The sequence below is a fragment of the Marmota marmota genome, unplaced genomic scaffold, assembly GCF_001458135.2.
Source record: "Marmota marmota marmota unplaced genomic scaffold, marMar, whole genome shotgun sequence".
Classification (NCBI taxonomy): Eukaryota; Metazoa; Chordata; class Mammalia; order Rodentia; family Sciuridae; genus Marmota; species Marmota marmota.
The window spans coordinates 25,797,409-25,812,962 of record NW_026000057.1 but is presented as its reverse complement, the minus strand read 5'-3'; the positions used below and the strand labels follow the sequence as shown (position 1 = coordinate 25,812,962).

Sequence of the window (15,554 nt, the reverse complement as noted above, 5' to 3'; positions counted from 1 at the left end):
TATAGATACTTTCTTTCTGAGACTTTGGAATTCTGATGCGTATAACAAGCAATTACTAAAAACCTTAGGTACTTAGACTCTGACCGGCTTATCTTGTAGATAACACTTGGTGCAGTTTGCCACAACTCCTTATTGAAGGAATTAAGGACGACCCACAAGACTCCACTGGGAGAAGACTCTTGGAAACCTGAGCCTTATTTCTTACAGGCGACTGTCCCATGCACCTTTTTCCTTTATTGATTTTGTTTTGTATTCTTTTGCTATAGTAAATCTTAGTCATGAATTTAACTATATACTGAGTTGTGTAGGTCCTTCTAGTAAAACATGAAACCCGGGGTAGTCCAGGGGCACTTCTGATATTAAACAATTTTGAAAAATCATATTAAAGATACTTTAACTTTCTTGAAATATTGTACCGTATTCTTTTTAATTGGTGCATTATAATTATACATAATAGCAGGATTCATTATGCCATATTTGTACATGGACATAACATAATTCCATTGAACTCATTTCCCACCACCCTTAACTCTTGTGCTTACTCTTGTGCTTGCAAATTCTAGTGTAACAGAGTCAGAGCCATCATCTTTGACTATTTCTGATCAGGTTAATGAGAAACTTGAACATGCTTGCCGTTAAAATAGACTATACAATGAAAAACTTACAGTACTTTTTTTTTTTTGTACTAGGGATTGAACCCAGTGACACTCTACCACTGAGCTACATCCCCAGCTCTTTTTCATGTTTTTTTAAATTTTGAGGCTGGATCTTGCTAAGCTGCTCAGGCTGGCCTTGAATTTGTGATCCTCCTGCCTCAGCCTCCTTAGTTGCTGAGATTATAGGTATGCATCATTACACCTAGCACTTTGATTTTTATCATACATAAAAAGTCTTTGGGGCTGGGGATGTGGCTCAAGCAGTAGCGTGCTCGCCTGGCATGCGTGCGGCGCTGGGTTCGATCCTCAGCACCACATACAAATAAGGATGTTGTGTCCGCCGAAAACTAAAAAATAAATATTAAAATTCTCTCTCTCTCTCTAAAAAAAAAAAGTCTAAAATTATACTCTTAATGAGAATGTTGAACACTATTATCAGTAAAGGCAACATAAAAAGCATTAATGGAAAGAAGCAAAAACATCATTGATTAGTTGTTAAATTGACACCTTTTAAAAGTTTTGTGATAAATTATTTTTCTTCTCCAAGCCTCAGTTTCGTACACTTCAAATGAGGATAGTACCTTGTTGGCTAGATTCCCATGAGACTTTGCTGTCCATGTACAAATTTACCACAATGAATCCCACTTTTATGTTTAATTACAGTTCACTAATTTAAAAAAAAAAAAAGAAAGAAAGAGAGACCAACAGAGTATAGGAAGGAGATCAGGGGAGAAAGGGGAGAAAAAGGGGAGGTACTTTGGAATAAAGTGATCAAATCATGTTATTTGCATGCACAAATAAGTCAAATGAATCTCACTATTATGTGTAATTATAGTATACCAAAAATCATTAAAAAAGATTTCCATGAGGCTTAAATGGGATAATTATATAAAAGTATTTAGCCACCTCTAAGGCACAGAATGTGGGATTAACACATGAAAAGGATAATTAATGTATTTAAATAATACAATTAAGACTTATTTTCAATATTTTTATAAAATAATTTTACATGTGTATGTGTGGTGCTGGATTGACTCAGGGCTTTATACTTGCTAGGCAAACATTCTACCACACAGCTACATCTCCAGACCATAACTAAATAATTTCTGAAACATACAACAGAAGTAATTTTCATTCTAGGATTAAATTATTCATTTGGATTTGACAAAATAAAAAACCCTAATAATCTAAATAGTCATAGTTCCAAGGAAAAAATTTATGATCAAGCAATACTAGAAATTATAAATGAAACAAAAGTTACAAACTGAAAATAACAGTTTTAATGTTATATGAAGAAATCAGAATTTAATTCCAGGAAAGTTGCCAAACTTTCTTAGAAGAGAGTAACCAGGATAATAGGAATTCAAAGCCAAGCCTAATGGATTCTGGTTGTGAGGATTGGTAATACTGGCCCAGGGTATTAAAAAAACTCAAAGAGAAGCATGAGCACAATCCTCGTATCTACCATGTGGATTCACTCTATGCAGCTACCTTCTCTTTGCCTAATGCCAGTGAGTCAAATCTACAGTTGAATAGATTTGGTTTGATAAAAGGAAGTACTTCCTAATATGTAAAATTACCCAAAGGAAAACATTTGTTCCTAAGGGTGCCTTTCATGAGAGCCCTGTCACCAGAAAGTATGTAAGCAGAGCATGGAACCATTAAAAAGGAACAGATGGACCATTAAGAAGGCAGAGGGCTAAGTTACAGATCAGCTTGGCATTCAAAGCCTTCTAGGCAAAGTGACAATTGATCTGCCCAATTATAACTATCTCTCTGTCACAGAAACTGTATTCTGGCCATCTCCATTCTCTGCCCCAAATTTTACATTTTCCAGGCATTATACACAGTAGGTACTTCTCCCACCCCTCGGTATCCATAGAAATTCTATTTATAATAAATAGAATAATAACACCCATCTTGCACTTATATTAAGTGCTCCATATTAAGCAATTAATGTATTATTTAACACTCAAGTTTCTAGAGGTAGAGACACTCCTTTTAATTCATGGCATTTATTAACCGTATGACATATAATTTTACATTGATTTGTAAAAGATGTTTTAAAAATTATCATTAACAATAACTTCCTTATGTATCTTGTCTCCTCCCTTACTTATAAACTACCTGAGGTTAGGGGCTTTTTTGCGACTTTGGGCATATTACTTAATACTAGTAAATTTCCTCATCTGTAAAATGTTATTAAAATACTATCTTTATTCCAAGGTTACCGTAATTAAATAAAATACTAAATAATAAACATCAAGTGCTTATTGGCACAATGTCCAATGCACAGTCTATGCTCCAAAAATGAGGGACTATTGTTTCTACATCCTGAAATACCTGTCTAGTTCAGTGGTAACAAGATTAGTGATAAATACATTTACTAAATTAACACTCCTCATGTAACAATTCTGCTTCTAAATGTAGTCTGTGGATAGTTTTAAATCTAGGATCTTGATCCCAGACACAATTTTGCTTCCTCAATTCAATTTTAAATAACATGATATTTTCTGAAATTCCCATGGGATAAGTAATCACATAAGCTTAAAAATATTTTAATTTTGGTTATATCCTTTGTACATAAATTGGTATATATTCTCTCCCAATAGGCCTGAGATGTTTAAATCTATATTCTTTAGCTATAAAGGGCTTAAAGTAGATTATAAAGAATCCATAAAAGTACAGGTTATAAGCAAAAAAGTTTATGTTTAAATTCACAATTAATGAGAGGTTGACTTTCTTTTGGAGAAACAGATCCCTAATTATTTAAAACATTTAGCATAGTAATGGATGAATCTTAGACTTTGTCTTTATTAATATTAGACTTTATCTGTCACTCATCACATATCTAAATATATGGTGCCTCACTTTAAAAATTTACCATGTCTTTTTTCTAATTTTTAACTACTGCCTGCTATTTAAAGAAAATACATAAATATTAGGTATGGTGTGCTACAAATGAAAGAATAATTAGGACAGTATTGGCAATACTATTTTATTTGGGAGGCAAATGTTAGTAACCACTGGTAGCAAAACAGCCTAAACTTAGTAACTAATTTGTTAATGGAGTATGGCATTGTTACCTAGATTGCTATCTTATTTCTGAACTCATGATTCAAATACATTTTTTCAAAATTTAAATTATTTAAGGTGCACCAACTTCTATGCAAAATAAAATTCTTTCTAAAGGATTCTAGTAAGAAAATCAGTATAAATTTCATAAATATTTTTGGTTAATATCACAGATACTAAGAATTAAATATGGTCATTTTAACTAGTCTGCCAAAAAATCAAAAACTTAAATGAAATAATAAATTAATATGAGTTCTAAAGTACAGTTTTTGATTCCAAAACTGAAAATGGAGAAAAATATACTAATAGAGAAAGCAAAGGATTCTTTTCAAAACTGAGCCAGTGAGGAAAAAAGAAAAAGGAATAAAAGTTAACTTTCAGTGTCAGCAATCTGATTTATCTTGAGTTTATATTCTTTTCTCATATTTGTTTAACTATTACAACAAATAAGTTCAGTTACAAATTGAGAACATTTTGGGAGGTGGCACAACATGTAGGGGGGCCGAGTGGAAGGAAGTTAGTTCACTGTGAGTCCTTTCTCTCTCTCTCTCTCTCTCTCTTCTCTCAAGTTTCCTGCTGCCATTTGTTGAGGAGTTTCTATTGCCATGCACATCCCACTGTGATGTTCTGCCTCACCACAGGCCCCAACTCCATGAAGCCAGCCCACCATAAACTAGAATCTCTGAGACCATGAAATAAAATAAACTTCTCCTAATAAGTGTTTATCTCAGATACTTATCATAGAGCTGTAAAACTGACTTACACAGCATTTCCCAGATATGGTGAAAATTAAGTTGCTTTTTCAAGGAAAACCTTCATGTTTAAGAACTAATAAGATAGTGGCCAATTAAAATCAAATTGTTATTTTTTTTTTCATTTTTTTTCCAAAAGGTATGTCTTATTAAACATTAGATTATTCTAATACAGTTATGTCCATGCAATAAAAGACAGGATTCCACCATAATATAAGTACTGTCACAATTATTCATAATTTCATAAGCAAATATCAAGTATACTAATGAAAGATGTCACAAACGATTAAAAGATGAGTTAATAGTCAGACAAAATAGCATGCCTGTGTATTAGCACTACATCGAAATTACAGTTAATTCAAATTTGGCTACAAATCAGGTCAGGGGTTTTCTCATTTAGTCTGTTAATGTGGTGGTTAAGTGTCGGGGAAAGTAGTGTCTTTACCAGCATAACACCACTTGCCAAATCCACTCCCACAGTACCTTGTTTGCTTAGCATGGACAGAGCCGGTGGATCTCCTGCAGGACTGGAGATGGGAAAAAGCTAGAGGCTTGAAAACAGGGCTGATGCAAAGTGCATCCAGCAGAGAGCAATAGTTTTCAGGACTGGAGAGCCTGGCAAGCATTTAGAAAGATTTTTAAGTTAAAAAATTGCACTACCAAGAGCAAAAAGTAGTTTTTTTAGGTCTATGATCTAAAATATTTCCTTTGAGAGTAAGTGAGTGGAGGAGAAAGAGGGAAAGGAAGCACTAAGCAGTGAGAGCATAAAGGAAGGGCCATGAATGCTCTTACTCATTAATATAAAATTAAATACGTTTTCACCAAAATCAAGCATAACAATCTTTTATTTTTTATTTTATTATTAAAAAAAAAGTTGGGGGGGGTATCCGGGATTGATTCCAAGGGTACTTAAACCCTGAGCTCCTTTTATCCCAGCCCTTTTAATTTTTTATTTTGAGACAGAGTCTCACTAAGTTTCTTAGGGCCTCGATAAATTACTGAGGCTGGCCTTGAACTTGAGATCCTTCTGCCTTAGCCTTCCAAGCCATTGTGTGCCGCCACACCTGGCAAGACAATCTTTTAGAAAGCATTTACACTATGAAGACTACAGAAATTATATAAAAATAGAACATAACAAAATCATACAAAAATTTTTTACCTTTTTAGGGTGGGAGGAGGAAGGGGTGCTTTGAAAAGTTGTTAGGCTTTCATTCACCCCCCAATGGTTTGGGGAGAAGAAACATCAATAAAAACTTATGTCACATTTCATTCTGTTTCAAATATAAAAAATGAAAATTGTAAACACCCTAAAGTCAACAAGTACATGACAAGTGAGAAATATCATACATAAACAGTAGCAATGGAAAGAGATAAAAAGATGATTTTTTCAAACAATGCTAACAAATACCATGGGCTTTACCCACAACTCAGATAAAACATCCACTGTACCACGAAGAGCTCAGAGCAGAGCTGTGGCTGTTCCAAATGAACAGTTCTCTGAAGCAGACGAGGCCACATCAGACAGACACTACACATGCAGTTAGTTCTACCTGGTTTTTGCAGCAATGACAGCAGACACGGTAGCAGCTGCACTGCTCAGAGCTGCAGCACTGTATCTAGCAGGAGAGGAGAAGGAGGAAAAATTTCGAGAACCTTCCAAAGAACCTTCTACATATCTTGTGGAGCTGCTTAAACTGATAAGTAAGAAAAGAAAAAAGATAGGAACACAAAAATAAAGTGAGAAGAGGTAGCAGAATAAACACAAGATAGGAACTGCACTATATTAATATTTAGGTATTATAAAAGTACACAAAGTCAGAGGTGTAATAGGAGCTTGAGTCATTTATTTACTGTGGCCATGATTTCTCTAAGAAATTAAAATCTCAGGTAGATTCTTACATTAAACTGTTTTTTGACATAGGAATGCTCTTGAATGTTTACTGTCTCTAGTTTGATTTAAAATTAAAACCATCTAACACACATTGAAGACTAACTTGCAATAACTAAGTAGAAAATAAACCTAAACATAAAGTTGAATTTCCATAAGCAGCGAGAGAAAGGTAAGTGGATTTTCCCAAAGAGTCCTTATATCAGGAATATCACCTTATAGATGCATACCAATAACAAGACAATTTAAAGAGACTTCTCTGTTTTCAGGAAAAACAGGTACACCTGGCTGCCTGTTCAGAAGCATCAATATATAATTTCACAAACAAGAAATAACTGTTTAAGGTATTGGGAACAGAGTTCCTTTTTTTTTTTTTTTTTTTGTGGTACTGAGGATTGAACCCTGGGGTGCTTAACCACTGAGTCGTATCCCCGGCCCTTTTTTTATATTTTATTTAGAGATAGGGTACCCTAAATTGCTTAGGGCCATGCTAAGCTGCTGATGTTTAGGCTTTGAATACATGATCCTCCTGCCTCAGACTTCCAAGCTGCTGGGATTACTGGCATATGCCATCATGCCTGGCAGGAGCAGAATTCTTTAGGGAGGGCAGGCACCTTTGTAAAAATAAACAGTAGTTACAGTGAACTTGATCAAAACATCAATTTTTCTGCAATTTCACATTTATATTTTCAGTTAGCTCTGAAAAGATTTTTAAACACTGGTATACAATTTCATCTTCAGAACCTGTATCACTTAAAATAATAATAATTTTCCCTTGGTCTCTTAGACAAGGTTATATACCTGAGCAGGAATTAACGTTCAACATTAGGACTGCAATGGTTTTAAAATTGGTAATAAAAATTGAGGGCTGGGGTTGTGACTCAGAGGTATAGTGCTCACCTAGGATGCATGAAGCACTGGGTTCAATCCTTAGCACCACATGAAATAAAATATATTGTGTCCACCTATAACTAAAAAATAAATATTAAAAAAATCACAATTGAGAATTTAAATTACACAGTGTAAAACTTATCTCTCTTCTTTCAAGTATAATTTATTAATGAAGAACATCACCATACTGTGAACACTTTTTTCAGAAGTTTGTGACAGTGGTTATCCAACACAAAGTAATCATGCACATGCCAAACTTAATACAGGTTAATGAAAGCTCACACATCAGAAACTGAAAGGGCAGACATAAATCTTTTCTCCCTATATTTGATAAAGCTGTTGTTCTTGGTTCCATACAACTTTACAAACCATTGGAAGAAAAATTAAAGGAACAATCTATTTCCAAAAAAATTATACATAACTGTTCATGTCTGGATGCCCCAGTGGCACTATCAGTTAACTGCACGGTACTTATACAGAATTATTCATGTATAATTTTTGCATGTATTCATTAAACTGAAGGTATGGTTAGGTTTTAACAACTGTCATGAATGGCTAGAAAAGAGAGAAAGGAAAGAAGCTATCGATGGCAGTGTCAGGTAATATGAATGTTAAGTGACATTACCAAGAGATGCAATTTTTAATTAATTAATTAATTAACTTTTTTGATGAACTGGGGACTGAACTCAGGGACACTCTCCCACTGAGCTATATCCTCAACCCTTCACATTTTTTATTTTGAGACAGGGCCCCCCTAAGTTGCCCAGGCTGGCCTTGAATATGTGATCTTTCTGCCTTGGCCTCTGGAGTAGCTAGGTTACAGGTGTGCAACACTGTGCCAAGTGATTTAACTTTTGAGTTTTTGAATCACTCTGCATCTTTGAGGCAAGGGTTACCTGTGTGTGGAAAATAATGGTGAATAATAAAAACTAAAAACTTGGGCTAATAAAAAGTCATATAAAAATATATCAGCTGGGGGCTGGGCTTGTGGCTCAGCGGTAGAATGCTCGCTTAGCACATGCAAGGCGCTGGGTTCGATCCTCAGCACCACATAATAATAAATAAAATAAAGGCAACTACCTAGGACATGTAGTTGCTACTTTAAGAAGTGTGGCTACTTGTCTACCAATATTTAACACCTGAGGAGTCACAGGCGGGTGAGGTTCACTCTTTTATAGTTGTCTAACTATAACTAAACAAAATTAAAAAAAAATCAGCTAAATTATCCTGTTCCAGGAAGAAAAAAGGAAACTTATGAATTTACGTCATCATATTGTGTCACAAATAATAATATAAAATGATTTATTCAGTGGAGTCTGGCAGTATCTTATAAGCACTATTATTTACCTAAATATACTCAGAATATGTCTGAGAGCTTGGGATCATATGACAACCTCTCTTTCTCTCTTTTAGAGTTAAAATCTCTAATTCAGAAAAGCAGACCTATGGTAATCTCAAAAGTTGCCCTTGCAAATCACCAAGTAAAGCAATAAAAGACACCAATTTCCAGATTATATATTAGAAGTTAAAACCAAACCACAATATATATGCAAAATATAAAATCAGGGTGAAACAGTGTTCTGAGGCCAAGTGCCAAGTGTTCTTATCTACATGTTAAAGATGTTAGTTCTGCAATTGATGATCACCTTTTCTTTTTCAGTCAAACAGTTTTAGTATTTAGGTTCACCACCAGCACTGAAATTTAGACATGCCAAGAAGGAAGACTCTACCTAGGACATGTAGTTGCTACTTTAAGAAGGGTGGCTACTTGTCTACCAATATTTAACACCTGAGGAGTTGCAGGTGGGTGGGGTTCACTCTTGGGTAGATCTTCTAGAGAACTGTCAAACCTAAGTTTTCAAAAGTAAAATAAACAAAGCAAAGGAAACATTAACAAACAATACAGGAGGCATTCATCATCTGTAGTATCTCTTAAGAGTATACTATAATGTTCAATCCTAAGAATACTGCTGATTTTTTTAAACTTCATTATTCTGCAAGAGGTTAAAACTAAAATAACATCTCCTCCAACACAAAGTATGGGCTATTCCCCTTCCAAAGCCTTTAACATGGCAACTTCCACTTGATAAAAGACAGTGCTTAAAGGGAGAAAAGATGGTAATTCTTATTTGCTGAATGAGAATACTTTTAAGAAAACTTAGGGTCCAACAAATGAATTAAGTTGTCCAATGCCATTCATACAGTAATAGTCAGATGAAATTTGCCTGTACTATTTCCACTACATAACACTTTCTGCATCTTTTGGTGCAGCTGCCTGACATGTGTCCTTTCAAGTCAAAATGTTGTTTTTGCAGACCTGAAATTACAGGGATGTTGTTTGTCTTGATGTTAACAAAGCACTGTATCCAGTCACACAGCAAATGGTCATAAGCAATTGTGGTGCTTTTTTTTTTTTTTTTAAACTTTGTCTGACACCTGTACCAATTTTTCTTTAGAATGCCAGAATTAAAATTTAGAACTCTAATTAAGCTAAAAAAAAAGATGAAAAATTCAATATCAGATTCAAAGGAAGAAGCACCAAATTTAATATTTGGGGGGAAAATCAAATATGAAAAAAATAACTTTTTATGCTAGGATATATAAAGAACTCAAAAAGCTAAACACCACAAAAACCAAATAACCCAATCAATAAATGGGCCAAGGACCTGAACAGACACTTCTCAGAAGAGGACATATAGTCAATAAACAAATATATGAAAAAATGTTCATCATCACTAGCAATTAGAGAAATGCAAATCAAAACTACTCTAAGATTTCATTTCACTCCAGTCAGAATGGCAGCTATTATGAAGACAAACAACAATAAGTGTTGGAGAGGACATAGGGAAAAAGGTACACTCGTACATTGCTAGTGGGACTGCAAATTGGTACAGCCAATATGGAAAGCAGCATGGAGATTTCTTGGGAAACTGGGAATGGAACCTCCATTTGACCCAGCTATCCCTCTCTTAGGTCTATACCCAAAGGACTTAGAAACAGCATACTACAAGGACACAGCCACATCAATGTTTATTAGCAGAACAATTCACAATAGCTAAACTGTGGAACCAATCTAGATGCCCTTCAGTACATGAATGGATAAAGAAATTGTGGTATATATATACAATGGAATATTACTCAGCAATAAAAGAGAATAAAATCATGGCATTTGCAGGTAAATAGATGGTGTTGGAGAAGATAATGCTAAGTGAAGTTAGCCAATCCCCGCCCCCCCCAAAAAACAAATGCCGAATGTTTTCTCTGATATAAGGTGACTGACTCATAGTTGGGTAGAAAGGGGAGCAAGGGAGGAATAGAGAAACTCTAGATGGGGCAGAGGTTAGCAATGGTGGTGGAATGTGATGGACATCATTATCCAAAGTACATGTATAAAGACATAAATTGGTGTGAACATACTTTATATACAACCAGAGATATGAAAAATTGTGCTCTATATGTGTAACAAGAATTGTAATGCATTTCGCTGTCATTTATTTTTAAAAAATCAATAAAAAAATAGAATGGGCCAGTCATATTAAACTGACTTTTAAATTGGAAAACTAACACAAAGATAAAGAAATAGAAAAGGAGATCATAAGATCTAAAAATTCTAATTTTTCATTTATAATAGGTCTTACCTTTACTTAAGTGTTGAAAAATTTAAGCAATTCAAGAAAAATGTTATGGTGGAACTAAAATATCATTTAAGAGGTAGACAGAAAAAGTTAAAAGAATAAGAATTATCTACAAAATGAGTCAGCAAACAATGGCTTAAAAGCCAAATACAGCCCACCATCTGTCTATGTATGGCTTATGAGCTAAAAATGGTTGTCATATTTTAAAATGGTTAAAAAAAAATAAAAAGAACATGTCCTATTATTTCCAACATGAACAACATATGACATTCAAATTTCTTTTTTTTTAAATTTTTTAGTTTTAGTTTTTAGTTGTTGATAGACTTTTATTTATATGTGGTGCTGAGAATCAAACCCAGTGCCTCACACATGCCAGGCAAGTGTGCTATGGCTGAGCCCCAGCCCCAGCCCCAGCCCCGACATTAAAATTTCAACATCCATAAATAAAGTTTTTTTGGAACACTGATGTACTCTTTTATTTAAAATCCTATTACTATTTCACACTACCCAGAGATTACTGCACATTACATGGCTTACTATCTGGAACTTGACAGAAAAGAAAGTTGCTGAGCTTTGTTCTAGAGAACAACTTCCCAACACAGTTATCAGAGTTAACTTCTAAAATATAAATCTTGTTGTGTCTGTTCCTTAGACCTTCTGGTACTGCTATATGGATAACTATGATCTTCGGCTACCTGTTCTTCATTTGTTCTTCATTCACAGAGCTCTTTCTTTCCCTCTCTCTTGCTCCCGTGCATCTGGCCTTTCATCTCTTCTCAAAACAGGCCACACTTCTTCCCACCTCAAGGTCTTTGCAGAGTCTACTACTTCTCATTTTCAAAACCCCTCTCTCTATCACACCTTCACTGCACCAATTCATAAGCATCCTCTGGCTCAGTTCAAATGCTGCTTTTTCAATGAGGTACCTCTGCAATTCCCCAAATCACCCACATTTGTCCCTGCCATATGCTTTCATGGTACTCTGTTCTTTTCTTGACAGAATTTGTCATTATTGTCATTATATAATTTGTGTGGCTATTTAAATTCAAATTCCCTCTGTAGACTAGAGGTTCCCTGAGGTCAAGGGTCATGATATTTACTGATATAAATTAAATATAATACAATGCTCACCATAAAGAAAACAAATAAATATTAACTAAATGCATAAGTGAAATTTATTGTTTTCAAATACAGAACTCATGATATTTGTATATTTTCTTAGAACATATTTATACCTTCTAGAATGTCACTCTACAGACTAAACTTATATTATTGTCTAAGTAAGGGAGAATGTGTGATCAACCAACGAAATGACCAGAATTTAAAAATACATGAATAACAATATCCCTTAGAAAATAAAAAAAAAATCTTTTTTTAAACATTAAATTGTACACTTTATTTATTTATTTATTTTGAGAGAGAGAGAGAGAGAGAGAGAGAGAATTTTTAAATATTTTTTATTCTTTAGTTTTCGGCGGACACAACATCTTTATTTTTTGTATGTGGGGCTGAGGATCGAACCCAGTGCCACGTGCATGCCAGGCGATCGCACTACCGCTTGAGCCACATCCCCAGCCCCATACTTTATTTATTTTTATGTGGTCCTGATAATCCCAGCAGCTTGGGAGGCTGAGACAGGAGGATCACGAGTTCAAAGCCAGCCTCAACAATGGTGAGGCACTAAGGAACTCAGCGAAACCTGTCTCTAAATAAAATGCAAAATAGGGCTGGGGATATGGCTCAGTTGTTGAATGCCCCCGAGTTCAATCCCTGGTATACCCCCCTGCCCCAAAAAAGAAAGAAAAATTTAAAAATCATTGATATTTTAGGAAAAAAAACTATAAAGAATCACCAAAATCTACATATTGACAAATAATGAGGAGAGGAGAAGTTTTAAAAGAAGGAAGCTGAAAAAGTTAAGTCTTGCAATATTTCCATGAACTATGGTGATTGGAAAAATTTAAGTACTACCTGAGAACAGAGTTCATATATTTCATGAAATAGTTTTAAAGCCAGATTTCCAAGTTTCTAAACAAATGTACTTGGGAGGTTTCCCATGTGCTATGCACACTGATTACCTATTTGTTACTTAGCCAGTCTCTAAAAATACTAGACTTATGACAAAATCTCAAACTTCTTTATTTAATATGGAACAGACATCAACATCTATTCTTATTCTGACATTTCCTAATATTTACTCCTTTTAGGGTTAGAAGAAGCTCTGATTAATAACATGTCTGCAGCAGCCAAACTTTCTGCTTTGTCTATTGCTTAAGTGAGTTTTCATTTCTCACCAGGGAGAGATATGCAGGCTTTCTCCTTCTCAGACATGTGTGCAGAATTGGGCTTGCAGCCTTTTGGCCTGCTTTTCTAATGAAAAATGACTTAGGAGAAATGAGCAAAAAATTATTTGTTTGCTGTGTCTTTGTCTGCACTGTTTTCTTTTAAACATGGACCCATACTAACAATGTGTTCAGGCAAACCAGCCATGAGGCTGTTCATTTACCATTATTATCATCCTCCAGGACCAAATGAGTGGAATTCTTTCTATTCCCCAGTCCTAACAATTGTTAAATTATAACATCCTTATGCTATGTACTCCATTCTTCCCTTATCCTCAAGTGTCTTGCTATGGTTTGGATCTGGGATGACCCCCAAAGTCCAGTTGAAAGCATGGTCCCCAATGCAGCAAGGTTCAGAGGCAGGGCTTTCAGGCAATGATTGGATCATAAGGGCTCTCACCATCAAATGGGTCAATCCACTGACAGCTGAATAGACTACTGAGAGGTGGGATCTAGGCTGGAGGAAGTAGGTCACTGGAGGCATGCTTTAGAAGCATTTATCTTCTTCCCAGCCTCTCTTACTCTCTTTCTGCTTCCTGGGTGCCATGAGTTGGGGACTTTTCCTCTGTCATGCCCTCACGCATATTCTGCCATGTTCTATCTCACCTCAGGCACAAATCAATGGAGCTAGCTGAACATGGACTGAATCCTCTGAAACTGTGAGCCAAAATAAATTTTTCCTTCTCTAAACTGTTCTTGTCAGGTATTTTGGTCACTGTGACATAAAGCTGTCTAGCACATGCCTCAAGTGACCTCTCTCTCCAGCACTGGATGTTCCATATCCTCATCCCAAAATGCTACAGTTTCTCTTAAAACAACAATAAACTACTTTTGCTTTCTATTTACCTATTCCCCTAAAATAGTCAAACTGAAATAATAGTACACTAACCCACCTGTCACACTTCAACCACCTCAACTACCTCATGCCCCCCAAAACCATATTCTTGTACAGGTCACTAATGGCCTCTAAATATGATTGACAATTTGTTTTTGTCGGGTTTTTTTTTAATTGTAGTAAAAACCACGTGACACAAAATTTGCTATCTTAACCATTTTAAGTGTATAGTTCAGGAGTATTAAATATGTTCACATTATTGTGAAAGAGAACTCCAAAACATTTTCGTTGTGCAATTCTGAAACACCATACCCATTAAACAACAAATTCCTTTTACCTTCCTCCCCTGGAACTATCCAGTAATTACAATGGAACCATACAGTATTTGTCTTTTTGTGTGCATTCCTCACGTTGCTGTCTTAGTACCTGACCTAAATGATCGCTCCTTTTATTTTTGTCTTCTGTGCCATGATCTATACACTTGCCTTTTTAAGCAATAAGTTGCTAGCTATTCTTTATTCTCAGAGTTTTCTGTCCTTGACCTGCTTTCTCTGTATTCTGCTATCACTGGTAGCAAACAATTGTATTCTTTAATAGCCTTAAACATTGTTTATTTACTAGTGTCCCAGGTTTATAACTCTAGCTTACCTCTCTCCTACAAGCAGCACCCATATTTTGGATTTCCTTCTTTAATTATTTTATTAGCTGTCTTAGAGCATGTAAGTGAATTATTTTCTCAAAAAACTTCTAAGACCTTTCCTGAAATACAGTCTTTCAATTGACATATTTACTATTCCTAAAAACCGGTAAGAAACCTTTTACCTCTAATACCTTTCTCTCCCCCTAAAGTTATTCATCATCATGTCCCAATCATTCCACTTCAAAATTTTAATTCGAATCCATCTGTCTGTTCCATATCATTGCCACCACTCTCTCTCATCTAGACTATTCAAAGCACTCACTTATACCTGTGTTTTAATAATTGTCTATCTGGTCTCTTGCTTTCCCTCTTGCCAAATCCTGCCCCATCCAGCTTCTGTGCTATCTGGTATGGCTTAGTGTAGCCATAGTGCCCTAAGAAAAAAGAAAAGTATACTTTACCATATCACTCTTTTCATTAAAACCTTGCAATAGATTCATACTATAGTTAAGATAATATCCAAAATCCTTAGCATGCTATACAAATCCCAAATACCAGAATGACTTGAAGATCTACTTCTCAAGTATCTTTCTATATCAATCTTACCTTTATTCACTAAACTCCATTCATGTAGATCAATTTTTCAATGTCCTAAACAAAGTTTTTTCATAATTCAGGATCTTATTCACTAGTAATGATTGTATTAATTTTATTTTAGTGTTTAACTTATATATAGAAATTGTATTTGAATAATGAAAGATAATATTTTCCTATCATTCAGTATGTAGAAGGCACATATAATCCTTCCCATAAACTCATAATGTAGGTACTAGAATTGTC

General features: G+C 34.9%; 1 protein-coding gene across 17 annotated transcripts in view; it reads right to left on the bottom strand.

Annotated features, from left to right (window-relative positions):
- Pdlim5 (PDZ and LIM domain 5) overlaps nt 1-15,554 on the bottom strand; it is a 205,717-nt gene that overhangs the window by 50,855 nt on the left and 139,308 nt on the right. For 12 of the 17 annotated variants that reach the window (XM_048813629.1, XM_048813630.1, XM_048813631.1 and 9 more), the window contains 3 exons: nt 8,993-9,112; nt 6,034-6,177; nt 4,967-5,098 (listed from right to left, as the gene is read on the bottom strand). The exons of 4 other annotated variants lie outside the window; for them this stretch is intronic. In XM_048813629.1, coding sequence (XP_048669586.1) covers nt 4,967-5,098; nt 6,034-6,177; nt 8,993-9,112 — 396 coding nt within the window. Of the gene's footprint in view, nt 1-4,966; nt 5,099-6,033; nt 6,178-8,992; nt 9,113-13,797; nt 13,805-15,554 lie in introns of those variants that run through there. One more of the 17 variants, XM_015484570.2, reaches the window with a different exon arrangement.